Raw genomic sequence first — 15,548 nt, 5'->3', positions numbered from 1 at the left:
CACACAAGTATTAAATTGCCATTGAATAAAGTATACTTTTTCAATCTTTTACTATTATCTAAAAGCTGTGAATTAATGAAAATAACCACTGTTAACTTTTAACACGTTTCTTCTTTATATTTAAAAGAAACTTTCTCAGTTTCTTTTTTAAAAGATTCAAGATTTAATAAATTTATTCAAAAGCGAAACTTAATATAGAAGTAACAAACCATCTGCCCCTGAAGATGTAATGAAATTTTCATTCTCAATTTTACTGAAATAAAATATTGAAATAATACTGGGAGTTCAAATCTTGGACAAGGTGATATTTTTCGCAAAAAATTCTTGGCATTGTTTTAAGATGTTTATTAGCATCATTATTGATTTGACGATCAATATATGTGTGATGTTATTTCCAGCTTTAATTTGATTGCGTTTTATGTCCGACAAATCAAATCGACACGCAGTTTATAATTTTAAAAAAATATTTGTAAATATATATGGGCATTATTAAGCATCAAGATTCGCTTCTCGAAAAAATGGAATTCTTTCTGTTATTTAAAATATAATATCTTAATCTATTATCTTGATTTATTTATATTGCCATTATACTTTAACGTTTTTTTTTTTACATTTAATTTCATATTTCGATTAATGTCTATAGGAATTAATCTACGATATCGATTCAGTTCGTAAAGAATTGATCGATTGAAAATGAAGGAATCAGGACGATTTTTCACTCGTGCTCAGATGAAGACATCAGTCGCCAATAGCTCGGTAGCCTCCTTGGTAGCCCGTTTTCTATTCTAATTCCGATGCTATTCTGGTACCGGTGGAGGCAGCCAATGGGCAACTCGTCCTCCCAGCTACCATACGTGCAAATACATCCCTCGCGGGCTCTTCACTCTTCGTCTCGTCCGGCGTGTGCACCCCCTTCCCCGTACCGATTGCAGTCGTTCTCGAGGCATCGTGTGCGATGCATATTACTCGTTACTGCTATCCCTTTATCAGTGACCGCGGTGAATGTCCCTGAATCGATCTCTCGATTTACGTCAAGCACCAAACGTTCAAAACGAATCGATCGGTCGGAACATCTTCGAGGAGCGGTTTTGCTCGTCGATCAATCAGGATAATCCTAAAGGGAAGATAGCATCAAGGGTGCGATGCAGTGGCGTCGGCAGAAAAAGGTCACCCACGTGATCGGCTCCTCGAATCATGTGCTGCTTTTAGCGAGGTACCAAGATGGTACGGAAACATCATTTCAATATAATTGCACGTGACGATCGTAACTTGTTGTGTAAATTATTGAATCGGTATACACAAGGTGTTTTTAAATAAGTGCGAAAAAGGACAAATCATATCGAAAAAGTGGCTTCGGTTAAATTTGCTGAAATTGTGATATTTTATTAATTTATGAGATATTTTTTCTGATCTGAATTTGATTAAAGCCACTTTATCCATATGATTTGTGCGGGGTCCTTGAGATGATTCTTTGTTAAAAATTAAAATTTTTATATAAATGTGTGTGTATTTTCTTATATCCTTCCTTGAAAAATTACACTCCTTCAAAGGAGGAGATAAAAATAAATTTTTTCTTTATTTTAGACAAAAGTTAGGAAAATAAAATTGAGCGGACATTTTTCACTAGTAAATAAGATATTTGGGGGATATTTATTAACATTAAAAAGAAAAAATAAAGATTTAATTTTTATCTCCACCTTGAAGGAGCATAACTTCTCAGGACGGGATATAGGAGTACATATTATGAAAAACTCCCTTAATTTTTGATAAAAAATTATTTTCTCAAATTTTTCGCATTTATTTAGAAACACCCTGTATAAAGAGCGTCAAGATTTAAGCAGAGAATGTAGAGAAAGGTGAAAGAAAACTATGTGAAATTTCTCTTATCGCAGTTTGTATATAAATTAAATAATTCATTCGCTTCTCATCCATGTCATCAGTTAAATAATTTAAATACACTTTCTGAAATACAATCTCGAAGCTATAAAATACGAAATTCATTACAGTTTCGAGATTTTTAATTTTTCAGTTTATCCATTTCTATTATATCTGTACTTTTTTAGTAATGTCTATAATTCTATTAATACTATACATGTGTTAAACTATTGTGTTCGTATATATAAAATTTTGAATGAGGCGAACATAAAGCGCGTCAATTTATGTATTTTGCATGAATGAGTGTTTCTTTTTTTCCGAATGGAGCGCTCTTATACTATGTTGTTCAACAATCAATTTCACAAACACTTCCTGTGTGATACAATCAATTTCATACAAATTACATTTAGAAGGATATATGTAGTTTCGTGCGTTAAATACAACGTGCGAAGTGATCATTCGAGAGACGTCACGGAAATATCTTACATTTTCTCTCGTTATTAAACGCGACTGACAACCTACAATTATGAATTCACTTGCTCACTTTTTACAATTTAAATTATGTATTACGCGAATGAAGCGTCGATTTCCTAGACATTGAATCCATTTGATGTCTATAACGTTAAATATCTGTGAATAAAAATCCGAATATACGCGGAAAGAACTATTTTACTGAAGTATTTAAGTATTTACTGAGATATCTCATTAAAACGCAACTATTCAGTAAACAAATAAAAGAATGTTTTTGTTGGCCAATAATATATAATAATGGTAAAATACAATGTGTAATAACGAGTCAAAAAGTAACACAATTCTAAGTGTAAAAAATATACAATACAGTAGTCGCAGAATAAAATTAAACTTACAAAGCTAAGTATGACAATTAGATTTTAATATATTGCCATGTCAGAATTTAAATTTGAATTTAAATTCTGACATGGCAATGTGCTGACATCTGTTTGTCATGCTTAGCAAGTTTAATTTTATTCTGTGGCTACCGTGTTGTACATTTTTTAGAACATATATTATTTTTTGACTCGTTATTACATATTGTGTTTTACGATTCCGTTTTGATAAGATTTCTCAGTATCATCCAACCATATTCAACCAAGTTTGTTCTTTAATGAAAGAAAGTTGACTATCTCTCAAGGAACGTAATCAAAGCATTCGATTTGGGTCTTCAGCATTTGTTTGTACTAACATTTGCTAATGATAAAAGATTAGTCAAAACGTACGTCATTGTATTGTAATTTAATGTAAAGATTTAAATACGATAAAGTTCGTTTCATATATATGCATATATATACAATAATTGTGCATAGCAACGCTAATTCCCATTACTCCTTTTCATTTCATTTAGAAACTTATTTCAGAAATTTTGCTTATCATGGTTAACCTTTTTAAATACTTTAACAAAATTATTCTTTACGAGTACCTATATGTATGATTGGACGCGAACTATAATTGTAAAAAATATTTACAGAAAAATATCTACAAAATCGATTTGTTTTATTTAGATATCTTTAAAATATCTTTCTGGTATATTTTAAGATTCGAATTATTAAAAACATTGCGAATGTTCTTCTCTTTTTGCGGAAATATAAATTTATTTATTATTTATCGTAAAATTTTTATTTCATTGACTTGATACTAATTGAAGAGAACAGCATGCACTTTGTGAGTCTGAATGCTAATCACGTCGCTCTCGGTTCAACAGCTCCACCCGGTGAAGAGGATGAAGAGGAGGGTTTGCGAAAAGACTACGTGAAGAGTCAGGAGAAGGAGACGAATGCGCACACACATTTCGATCGGAATGGACAGCAAGGTGGCTACAAGCCGCGTCGAGCTGGTACCAGCACCAGCGGCGGAAGTACGAGCGGCTACGCCAGCAGCGGCTCGAGATCGCACAGAGACGAGAGCGCGGGTTCACCGTCGCAACCTAAGATCATCTTCAACGAGGAGGAGTACACGAGAATTACAACACCGCGACAAGATGTTCTCTTCAAAAAGGGCTACCTGTCGCGCAAGAAGCCTTGGACTGGAAACGCGAGCACCAGCGCTACGCCGTCGACTACAGAGAGTCAGTCGGCATCACATTCCACCGCAGGTGGTTATCGTATAGGATAAACATATTACTGAATGCTAAATGCCACTGGCAAGTGATGCTAAAACGCCAGCCTTGGCCACAAATACAAAGCAGTCCCAATTAACGTAAACGTTCTATGTGTTTAACAAAAAATAAATTAAAACCAGAGTTTTGTTGAAAAATCATATTTATTTTTATAATAATTTTAATATTTTATTAGTCCTCCTTTTTCTTTTATTATCTCTTTTCTCAGAAAATGCAGTGAATTGAGAATGCTTGATACTTATGATCAAGATAATTTGTTTTTTTTGTCATTAATGAGTCAGCAAGTTAAAATATTCTAATTTCATAAATCGTCAATATAGAAAACAAATTGTTGTATTGTTGAAACGTGAATTCCAACGTCTAGTAATAAGCGTCTATTCGTATATACTTTGCACGTATTTACTCGAGACAAGCCTTCCGTCTTTTCTACAGCGATACTTGGAGAAAGTTTTTATTATCTTGTTGCTAATATATTTAGTCTGCCGATAAACGAGAACATATTTATAAATAACAACGTCTTTGTAGACGGCAGCGAAACTACAGAGGACCAGCAATTATTGGATAGGGACAGTGGAACGGGAGAATATCCGCCCATGAGCGCAGAGCCAGGAGCGCAATTAGGATACGGAACATTTTACGATCATGCGAGCGGTTACTATTACGAATATCCTGTGATGTTGGTCGGACCTGCGCCAGTACCTACTCAAATTGGACCAAACGTTCTAGCGACTGTACCTTGTGGCCCGGTTCCTCTAAGACCGATTGAGTGGATTAATCCTGCATTCGTGCCTAAACTTGCCAATCAGCCATATTGCTTAATGGATTATCAGGTAATTCGAAAATCTTATTTGTCGTATATTTCCATTAGATACTCGATTGAAATACTGATATAAAAATCCACAGAAATTTTAGAATACAAATATTATAATTGAATAATAAATATAGTATCTATTTTGGAGTCAATTTGAACAATATTTTGAATTGCCTATTGTTGTTATAATATTGAGATTTTGTAATTGCGTAAAAAAAATTACTTTATATTAATTCCAATCAATTATAACAATTACAACAATTATATATTGATTATTTAATTATTATTTGATTATTATATAATTATTTGTAGACTAATCAAAGTACAGAACCGATCGCAATAGTGGAGGAGCAGAACGGCACGATAGTAACAGCGGAAGCTTCCAACAGTATGTGGAATGAGAGCGGTACTGGTAGCGCTAGCTGCAGTGGCAGCGTAGCTGAGGAGATCGAGGAGCAAGCCGAAGAAGAGGAAAATGCGACTATGGAACAGCATACCGTGAAAGAACAGCTTATAGAAGAACAACCACAGGAGCAGTTGCATCTCGAGGGACAACATTTAGAGAACGGCATGACGACGGTCGATCCTTACCTAGATCCATTAATGATGCAAGAGCCAATGCATATGTCGCATATGGTGCCAGCCGTGCCGCAGCCGTACATATATCCTGGTCACTACATGTTTGGACCTCCTTTGGTCAACGTTAATGGTTAGTTACAAGATAGATAGATTTAGGATTCGGAGTCGTCCCCCCAGTAATGTACGCGTGCTATAATATACGGATTGGCAAAATCTGTACTTGCTCTCTGCTACTTGCATGAGCAGATCTACATTCGCGCTCGTAGTCTTCGTTCTGTTCACAGTCGGATGGACGGAACAACGGACAAGTGTATTGATTGCCCACGTTTGCGTTTAAGAGAAAAAGGCGCATTTCGGGGAGGGAGTGCTAGCGCAGTCTATTTGTACAATTTATTATGTAGCAGTCGTATCAGAAAAAATATACAAAAAAATATATTTTTTACTCTTTAGAATCTATAATGTTTGTTAATTATTAGAAATTCAGTCGATTATATTGTAGATTTATAAATAAATAATAGAAACAGGATTATGAAAATTGTGTGAATCAAGGTAAGATTGAAATTTATTTATTCAAAATTGTTCAAAGTGTTTGTTATTTATTAGCAATTTCAAAATATAGTTTCTAAATAATTTTTAATTTTTTTACTGGTTATATTAACTAAAAAACTGTTGATGTCTGAATAATTTTCTAGAAGAAAAGTCAATTTGATTAAAGATTTGGTTTGAGGGAAGAATGATAATGCGAGACACATTATATCCAATCAAATCACTGCATAAACTAACAATAACGTAAAAACTAACAGTATGAAAAAAATTGTAGAAAAATAACGATATCGTGCAATTATTAAGTTATTTATATCTGTGCTAATTGAACGCTCCTTCCTCGTACTGCGCTACACTGGCCGTAGTACGCTTGATTGTACCTATTTCTAATGTTAAACGAGAACAGTGTCGATCGGAAGCGCGGCCAAGGAAAAGGGATATGCCCCGATTCATGACTTCTGTCCCGTCCATCGGCATCATTGCTGTTATATTACTGCAGTGCCTCTACCACATTCAAGGTAAAAGGTAATAATTCGCAAAAAAGGTATCACGCTTTAGACACGATCGTGGAAGTGGGAGCCTTGAGCCCCTATAGGTTCGCAAAACAGTATCGAGAAACCGCTCGGCATTTTTTTCATGTCGAGAGTATTCGACGATGTCCAGTGTACATGTAGTTCATTCTTCACGATCGTTCCTAAAGTTCCAACTCTGTACACGCTCGATTTGTCTGTTTGTCGCTCGCGACTAACGACATATGTCACTCGCATAAACATCAATCGATATACTTTTCACAGCTGCTACACGCCGTATTGTCTCATTGTTTTCACATTGCACCAATAATGAAGCATATCTCATGTGAGAGTCCATTGACTCGTGGCTACTGCACGAGAAAATACGTCCCATGGTCACCGGCACAATTTAATGTCGGAAATATGTTTTAGCTACGCGAAAGACGCGAGGGGATAGTTTGGCAACGACAGCACGTTGCTACATCTCGAATAGAACTTGTTAAAAATAACATTTACGTGTTGTTTCGCTTCGATGTATGAGAAGTCAGCAGGCACAGACAAACAGTGAAAAGCTAGGTTCACTTTTCGCGACAACTCCGGCACGTTCTAGTCGTTCTTCTAATCATACAATTGAGAGAATCGCTCATCGGATCGCCAAATGTCGCACTAAAGTATTATTCGTTGACCGGTCCTCGTATCTCTCGACAGACCGATAACGCGCGACGATTTCTTTTGTCCAAGGTGTTACCATCCAGGGCGGGCCTTTGGTGAGAACCATGGACGTAACAGCTATGACAATGGCGTGCGCCAAACGAAGAAAGAAGAGAAAGAAAAGAAAACAGAGAAGACCTACTTTGGTAAGTCGATAAAACTCATATAATATAAGATGAATGCTAAAACGCTCTAAAACTTTTTTTGGAAGACATAATTAACATAAATATGAAACAATTAACTTGTAATAACAGAATATATGTTATTAGTATGAAACATAAATTGAAAATGTTATGAATACGAATACTAAAACTATCGTAATTATTTTTGTTGCCAAAAGACATTTTTGATATAAATGCTTGATTAATTTCTAATCATTCCTTTCGATTAAATTCAGGGTAACACCGAAGATGAAGAAGAAGGGGAATACAGTTCCGAATGTGATAATGATGTATCGTCTTCCCGACTACCTTGGTCAGAATGTCCGACTTCGACCGCGATTACAACGACGTCGGCCGCGAATCGACCGCTTAATCCCGAATGCCAGGAATTTCAATTGCGGCCGGCCCTGCAATCGCGAATCCTCTCTGCTCCTGTTTCGACATCCACCGTCACTACTGTGGCCGAAGAAGTCACGTCGTCTGTCAATGACGCACCGGATATGTCATCTTACACCGAGACGGAATCCGCCAGTCGCGAGACCGAGACGTGCGACTCGTCAACCGCTCAAAGTCTAACGAACCAGGAAGAGATGATAATCCATAATTCAGAGCAAATAGTTAGGGAGACATCTTTAGACAACGTTCAATTGCCGACAGTTGGACATATGCCCAGAGACAGGAACGCAGAAATTAACAGTCAAGCGAATCGTCTAGTCGCGAATGTGGAAGCGATAATAACGAACGAGACTACTGAGATAAGGAGCAATGCTCCGACTGATTACGAAACGCCTTCCAGGAGTGATACTTCTTTGGAGAACGATGGCGATTCGACCAGTGCCAATGCGAAGCATGAGTCATTCGAAAATAATAGTAACGACATTAATACGAATACATTGAATAATTGCGTCAGATGCCCTGAAGAAAATTTAGCTAACGGCGATACTAACCACGAACATTTTGCCGACTTAATGGAAAAGGCGTCAAAGTCAAGATCGGTGAGTCCTCAAGAGAATGATTCCAATTTAACAACGATAAACGTCAACGAAAAAGAGGAAATTCAACGATTACGATATTGCAACAATTCATCCGTTACGCGAGCAACGTCACTTGGATTGCCGAGAAAGTACAACAAGAAGGGTCTGAAATTTGTGAGGGAGTCTACGCCTGGGCCAGACTTGGATGAGTCCGCGCATCTGGATGTGGAGAGCAAGATACTCGTACAACAATTCGAAGCTGTCGAACTGTCGGACGTAGATTGCAAATGCAATATTGTGAACGATAAGCTGGGTGAGACAGAGCGGAAGGTGGTGAACGAGGGAGATGCACTGGAGGTACATAACGAGAGCACGATCAAAATGACAAATCGAGATACAATTGAAGGCTCAAACGAGGATTCCGGATTTGAGAGCCAGACTCGGTTGTCGAAAAAATATCCAATTACAGCTGCGGTGAAGGAGTGGCTGCGTCGAGCGAACTCGCCCGATCTTTTCATAACGTCGGCGTCGACCTCGGAGAGCGAGACAGACGAGGATGATGAAGAAATGGATGCAAAGCCGCCAAAAAACTTGCAAGGCAACCCCATGCCTGCACTATCTGCTAATAGCGGTGTTGACAACGTCACGTTGTTGTCGCGCACGGCTAGCTGCGGCGAATTCGCAAAAACCAACAACAATAACATCAACAACAACAACGTCAGGAATGATCAGATGGAAGCTGATTCAATGTCGATCGGCAGAAGAAAAAGGGACGCGAAAGTTGTAAAAAGAAAAACAATGGCAAAGAGAAACGACAAACGGAACAAGAATGTCGATGAGAAAACGCAGAATCAATTAGTTTCCTCGTTGGTTTCGTTGAACTTTGTCACTGCCGTGAGATCGAAAGACAAGCCGAAGAATAATGTTGGTGACGTTTGCGAATTTACTCAGGAGGATAGCGTTGCGGGTATGAGGGTTGCTTTAAGTTCTCGGATAAACTCGAAGAGAGTTAACGGAAGACGAATGAAGACAGTAAGAAAAATCAGTAAAAATCCTGTTGAGAATATTGATATCAAAATGCGACGTATAGACAATTTAAACGATGGGAAGGGTAAAGAAACGATCGAGGACAGTATGGTGAGCGTGCGGACATTCGAGAAGGGGGAGATTATCGTTTCGCAAGACGGCAGATTGTTACCGACGTCCTCGTACGAACCTGTGCCGTTTAATTTTCATGATAATCCCGTCGCGAAAACCGCTGCTTACGTCGACATGATTAACAAAAACGTGGAGATACGCGAGCAAATCAGCAAGAACAGCAGCGACGAAAATGATAGCGTAATGATAGGATCCTCGGTCAGCATAGAGGAGCCCGACGTGTTGGAGTGCTGGGAAGTAGAAACTGTGGAACCTGTGATAACCCCAAAAAGGATGCTGCAAAGTCCGGGAGTCCTGTGCGAAGGCGAGGCGGCGGAAGACGATAACATCGAGGTCGAAAAAGCTATCGTGAAACATGTGCAGAGGTATTACAGACTCGCACGGGATATCGTCAACACGGAGGAAGAGTCAAGCGAATTTAGCACGTCGGTAATTTCGTCGAGAACAGTGCCAAATGATCCGGAGGACAAAACAATCGGGTATTTCCGTGGCGAGGAGATCCCAATCTATATACCGGACAAAAATCAGGACGTTATCATAGCGGATGAGAAGATACCCATCGATGAGGCGTTCGAGGTATACGAAAGCTGTTACAACGGAAAATCACCGTTCTTATCGTTCGATTCGAAGATGTTCGGGCAAAGGTCGTTGTATGGTCAGAACGGCGACGGTCCGATACCGTGCAGAGCGGTGTGCTGCAACATACAATAATATCAAGGAGATATACCCCATCGCGCAAACTTTTTTTCAAACGAAAAAATATATATATTATTATAACATACCTTATATTATAATAATATATAATTATATAATCGCGTCAGGGCCATTCTTTTTAAAATAGGCCAGGGCATAGTGCTTTCTCCGGGTATATCACGTATATGTACGTGTAATATGCACCCCTCTCACAATACAAAAGCAAATGTCTTATCTCCGTTGGACGGAGATTTAATGAATCGATATTCTTTTGAAAGTTCAGTGACACGCTCAAAGAAAACTGAATGTTATTTGAAAAGCATCGCGAATCGCGATCCATTTTTGTAAATAGTTTTAAGAGTTCGTTTGTGATGTATAACTTTCTGTGGGAAACTTTCAAAATTTTATGTGTGTGGGAGCATGCATTGTAGCAGTCACTCTACGCGCGCGCGCGCGCCATAGCATTTTACCATTATTATCATTATAAGCATTGCTGTGTATCATTATTCGTAATCAAAGACAGAGATTCGTAACGTTTCAGTGTTCAGCTTTCATCTGGACCTAGCTTATATTATTAAGAGGTAATATGTTGTTTTTTTCCGGATTATCATAGGAAAAAGCGCGAATTTTATTTTGGATGAAATAAATAAAGAAGGGAGAAAGGAGAAGGAAGAAGTATATGGAGAAGTGTAGAGGGCATAGGAGATGCCAGACTGTTGTTTTTATTCTCGCTACGATATCTCGTAATACCACTCAGTCGAAATGACAAGAGCGTTATTTTTAGAATCTATATAAAAGACACGAATGTTAAAAGACTAGGAGTTATTGTTGCACGTAATCACGTTGGATGGCCTTTGCTTAGGAAAGTTCTGATTGCTCGCAATTTTTAACTCGGCATTATCGGAATATCCCGCATGTTCAACTGTGAGTCTCCTTTTTCTTTCTCTTAGAGAAAGGGGAAAACGTACCGAGGAGGGCTGACAGAGCAAATTGTTCAATAATACATGCTTTTAAATAGCGTTACGTAATATATTCGCGTAGATGTAATATCGCGTTCTCATAGAAAGTACTAGCTGAAAAAAAAAAACGGACAGCGATAAAACAGTGAGCCATAGCTTTAGTCTGTTATTGAGAAGTATAATGAGATCTATATAGAAGAATCTTACGATGGTTACATAACGATCTGCATGTAACGATTGCAGTTCAACGGACGTTTAGAGCAAGCATTACCAAATCAATTTCTCCCGTTTGACACTCCGCTAATTCGCGTGTCGCAGAATTTGAATCTGTAAAAAAGATATCGTCTCTCGTGTTCAGCTTCGAGATCGCTGTAATTTAAAGAAGCGACACCCTTTATTAAATTTCCGTATCTCTAAAACTGGACGTAATCGACAAGTTTTTTTCGACACCAAATTTGGATTACACGATGCGAATAACCGAGTCACGAAGACGATCTCACCTCTAAACGTTTGTCGAGAAATCAGGGAGAAGCGAGGCGGTCTTTTTCTTTTTTTTTTCTTTTTTCCGATAGACGCGTTTCGACCGGAATCGGATGAACGCACTGCAAAGATGCATATGTGTACTTACGCATATACATAAAGAAAAGCTGCACTTGTTACGACATAGCCCACGCTTTAGTTGATTTGTGTCCAAGAATAGACTGAAGGTACCTTAGGTTGCATAATTGCGTGTAGGTCGATTGATAGACATGGTTCGCGAGGTCATGTATCCCATATCATAACGCCCATAACATACCTCAGAAGGATGTGTAAATAAAGTCATTTGAGGCATTAGCAGAACGCAAAACGATAATAAATATCGATAATTAATGATAATGGTAATAAAGAAGAAGAAGAGAATGATGTAGCGAGACGATAAGACAGTGCTAGTGATAACGATACGGTGGGCGAGGGAAGGGAGGGAAGGGAGGGTGGGAACGCGAAACCTAATGTCACGCAGCAGCGATATGTAGACACCATTGTTCCTGCAATGTTCTAGTTTCCTTAAGCATACGTATAAATCATTTCCAAGATGATTAGGCGTAGCTCTATGGACGTTCGTTCACACCAAAGTAACATTAAAAAATAAGTACGAATATATATCGTTACATTGAAAAAAAAATGCGCGTTGCATCAATTGTGTGCCTTATTCTGTGGCGGCCGTTTTTGTAACTATTTCAAAGCACTCTCCTTGATAATAGTCAGTAGCGAGATATCAAGGTGCGGTTAAGACTTGTTAAAATTGATGAGAGAAAGAAAGAGAGAGTGAGAGAGAGAGAGAGAAAGAGGAAAACGTGCGGGAAGGCTTACCCGCAATGATGATCCTTACCAGTGCATGCGTAGCCGAACAAGGACTCATTTGGATTCCTTTTCACAAAATTATCGACCTCCATTCGCCGGATGCGTCCGATTGTATGCCGATTATTCATAAAGACATTAAAGCGTTGCATCTTACACACACGAGTCATGTTACTGTACAATTATATTTTAGTTGAAGTTAACATGTATGAAATAAGTGTACTTGAATTTTGTTGTTTTTGCTTATAAAAATATGAATAAAATTTCAATTTTTAAAATCAACACCACCTCTGATATTTAAATTCATGCCCGAGCTTAACTGTTATATAATTTTAACAATTTTTATAATTATTTTGGAAGATAGTAAACTATTGAAATGCTCTTAATTCAAAGCCTACTTTGAATAATCTATAATTTAGACTTTAACATTAAATTTTGTTTATAATTTTTACAATTATGTAAATTAAATTTTTATTTATTATTTTTGATGAATGTGTATTTAAAAAAGTATATTTTTTGTGCATTCTAGAGTTTCTCAAAAAGTTTAAATACTGTGACATTTTTAGACTATAGTATTGTACTTTTCAACTCTCCACCGATAATACGGAGAATTTTATAAGATTTGTATTGTTGACTTTCTTATTGTACATTTTAAGAAATTGAATAGATAGCAGGGTTCGATATAGTACGCCTCCTAAAAAGATTGGTAATGTTAAGATTATGTATGGACATTAAATAACTAATATCTATTCGTTATATTTAGGTATAATTGGTGTTTATGAGGTAATAGATCGGGAAATGATATTCTAAATTTCTAGAATTTTTTCAGAATTTAAAATAGTTTATTATTGTTGTCAATTACAATTTTTGTGTGTATGTTTTTTATTTTTATCTAATAATTTTTATTAACACTTCTAAATCTAACATGACTACAAATTATATTAATCTTTTGCAATACAAATAATTAATAATCTTTTACTGGTTCATAATTTTCTGTACTTCTGATAATTTCATTTCGAAGTAGCGGAAATTTGTATCACTTAGATTTAATGTATTCAGAACATACTTTTGAAATCTATTTGATATGAACGTCATCTTATCCTAATAATATGAAGGTTTCATTGAAACAATGGATTGAAATTTTTCGTCATCTTGCGCTAGTTCCACCTTAAAATTAATTTTTTATTTTACAGAGATAGAACATACCAATAACTGTTAAATGTAACAAACGTTAATAGAAATTCGAAATAACATTTTTACAATTTGTGCGGAAAGACTAATTGTATAATATTTAAATTAAATATCTTACCGCGTTTTCATTAGATATTTTATTGACGTTCATGCCTAGAATAGACATTGCCTCAAGGTTGCTATAAAATATTGAATTTTTCGTTGATGTAATAACTGCTGTTTGGCTTGATAATTTAGTCACTAGTTTACTTTGTTTATTAGCCTCTTCTTTGTTTGGACATTCTAGTAACGTTTCTATTTTTATCTTATATATTTCTTTTCTCGATATAGGAACATAATAAAGTTCTAAAATATTTAGAAAAGTATTAAAAAAGATCATATAGAAGTTACAGCAAGACATGCAATTGCAGATTACACTAGCCTATAAAGTTAAACTTTTGAATAATTATCTGGTGAACAAACTTTATCATTTCTCATAATTTTCTTGACAAAAAAGCCGTGAGTACTTGCCATCGTCAAGGATTGTTAGACTGGCGATACCGCCCTCAAACGTGTAATTTTCACCTGCTGTAGAGAAAGAAGTATCAGTCGGTTTCATGTAATCAGATTCGATTCTGCACATACGCTTTCTAGATGAGTCATACATTATTAAACCGGAACCTCCCGAGTCAGTTATAAATACCTGTGTACATTTACGTGTATATTGAATCACTTAATATTAAAAATACGATATACTGTACATACATTCGTATACGTAAATATTGTTTAGTTACACGTTTCATTATATATATCACAGATAGCATATAATATTCATAAAATATTTACAAAATATTTATAAGATTTACTTTAATATTATGTAAATATTTTTTTTATCCTTGATTGTAGAGAAATTTCTAATGTTTTATTGATTGTTATCAATGTGCACAGTATTTGATTATGGAAAAAGTATAAGTGTTTATTATGATTATTATGAAATATTTATACTATTTATAGTACATATATTATAGTGCTATGAAAATACTTAATTCTGAGAAAATTCTCAGAACTTTATGAAAAGAAAATAAACAATTTTTGTCTGTTACTGTTTTTCTGTAAAGTTGATAGTATTTGAGAAAAAAATTATTGAAAACCAATATTCAGCAATTTTTAGTAATTATAAATATCTTATTAACTATTGCGAAAATTGCAAAGTGGTAGAGGACGTTTCGACTTAGTTTAGTTTATTCTATCTACACACGAGTTCTTTGTCAAAACTTTCCGGACATTCCGGCGTATATATGAAATAAAACATGCAGCTGAGATAATATTTATACAGACGATATTATGTATTACTGCGATTAAAAGAGGAGATATACTAACAAACATTTTATTCAGAAACTGCGTGCATTTTCCGGAAATGTTCCGAATATAAACCAAAGGCGTTATCAATAATCCAGAACCTGTTTGGTTAGTAGCGAAATCAAGTGGGAGATGAATGGTTTTAACTAGCGTATCATCTTTTAAATCAAAGATTAATAGTTTTGGATTACAGATTTGGCTTAGCCCCATTTTGCCATAATCCAGAACAATGATGTGATTACATTGAATCTAAGGTGAAAGTAAAAATTTGATTTCAGATTATATTGTCATTAATTTGACTATTATACATATATATGTATGTAGGTGCAGCCCAGCTAACGCAAATTATTCACGAAAAATTCTATTTGTATTCTCAATGTATCAAACATTTTGGAACAGCAAAAAAAATAAGCAGTTATTCAAGCTCACTTATTTTTTCAAAATAGAAGAACTCCACTTTAAGAATTAATTCTGAGTATAAACTCGTTACTAACAAACTTGAAACCACATGACACTTGACAATGAAAATTATATGAAAAAAAATTTGATATACTTTATAATATATATATATATATAT

The 15,548-nt window shown here is 35.9% G+C and overlaps 2 protein-coding genes across 3 annotated transcripts in view; one reads left to right on the top strand and one right to left on the bottom strand.

The window, feature by feature from the left end:
- LOC108764234 (uncharacterized) overlaps nucleotides 1–11,101 on the top strand; it is a 38,603-nt gene extending 27,502 nt beyond the window's left edge. Inside the window, exons 1-6 of one of the 2 annotated variants that reach the window (XM_018512367.1) lie at nucleotides 1,143–1,224; nucleotides 3,593–3,982; nucleotides 4,532–4,836; nucleotides 5,130–5,526; nucleotides 7,190–7,305; nucleotides 7,557–11,101. In XM_018512367.1, the coding sequence (XP_018367869.1) occupies nucleotides 1,143–1,224; nucleotides 3,593–3,982; nucleotides 4,532–4,836; nucleotides 5,130–5,526; nucleotides 7,190–7,305; nucleotides 7,557–10,163 (3,897 nt within the window). In that variant the 3' untranslated portion in view covers nucleotides 10,164–11,101. Of the gene's footprint in view, nucleotides 1–1,142; nucleotides 1,225–3,592; nucleotides 3,983–4,531; nucleotides 4,837–5,129; nucleotides 5,527–7,189; nucleotides 7,306–7,556 lie in introns of those variants that run through there. The other variant, XM_018512368.1, reaches the window with a different exon arrangement.
- Nucleotides 11,102–13,543: 2,442 nt separating this feature from the next.
- Nucleotides 13,544–15,548, bottom strand: part of LOC108764231 (major royal jelly protein 3) — a 4,680-nt gene continuing 2,675 nt past the window's right edge. The window contains exons 3-6 of the mRNA XM_018512364.1: nucleotides 14,993–15,220; nucleotides 14,144–14,315; nucleotides 13,752–13,978; nucleotides 13,544–13,609 (exon numbers count right to left, since the gene is read on the bottom strand). Of these exons, the coding sequence (XP_018367866.1) occupies nucleotides 13,544–13,609; nucleotides 13,752–13,978; nucleotides 14,144–14,315; nucleotides 14,993–15,220 (693 nt within the window). The remainder of the gene's footprint in view (nucleotides 13,610–13,751; nucleotides 13,979–14,143; nucleotides 14,316–14,992; nucleotides 15,221–15,548) is intronic.

This window comes from Trachymyrmex cornetzi, unplaced genomic scaffold (genome assembly GCF_001594075.2).
Source record: "Trachymyrmex cornetzi isolate Tcor2-1 unplaced genomic scaffold, Tcor1.1 scaffold40, whole genome shotgun sequence".
NCBI lineage: Eukaryota > Metazoa > Arthropoda > Insecta > Hymenoptera > Formicidae > Trachymyrmex > Trachymyrmex cornetzi.
Note: the sequence above shows the minus strand (reverse complement) of the source record. Positions and strands in the feature narration are given on the sequence as shown.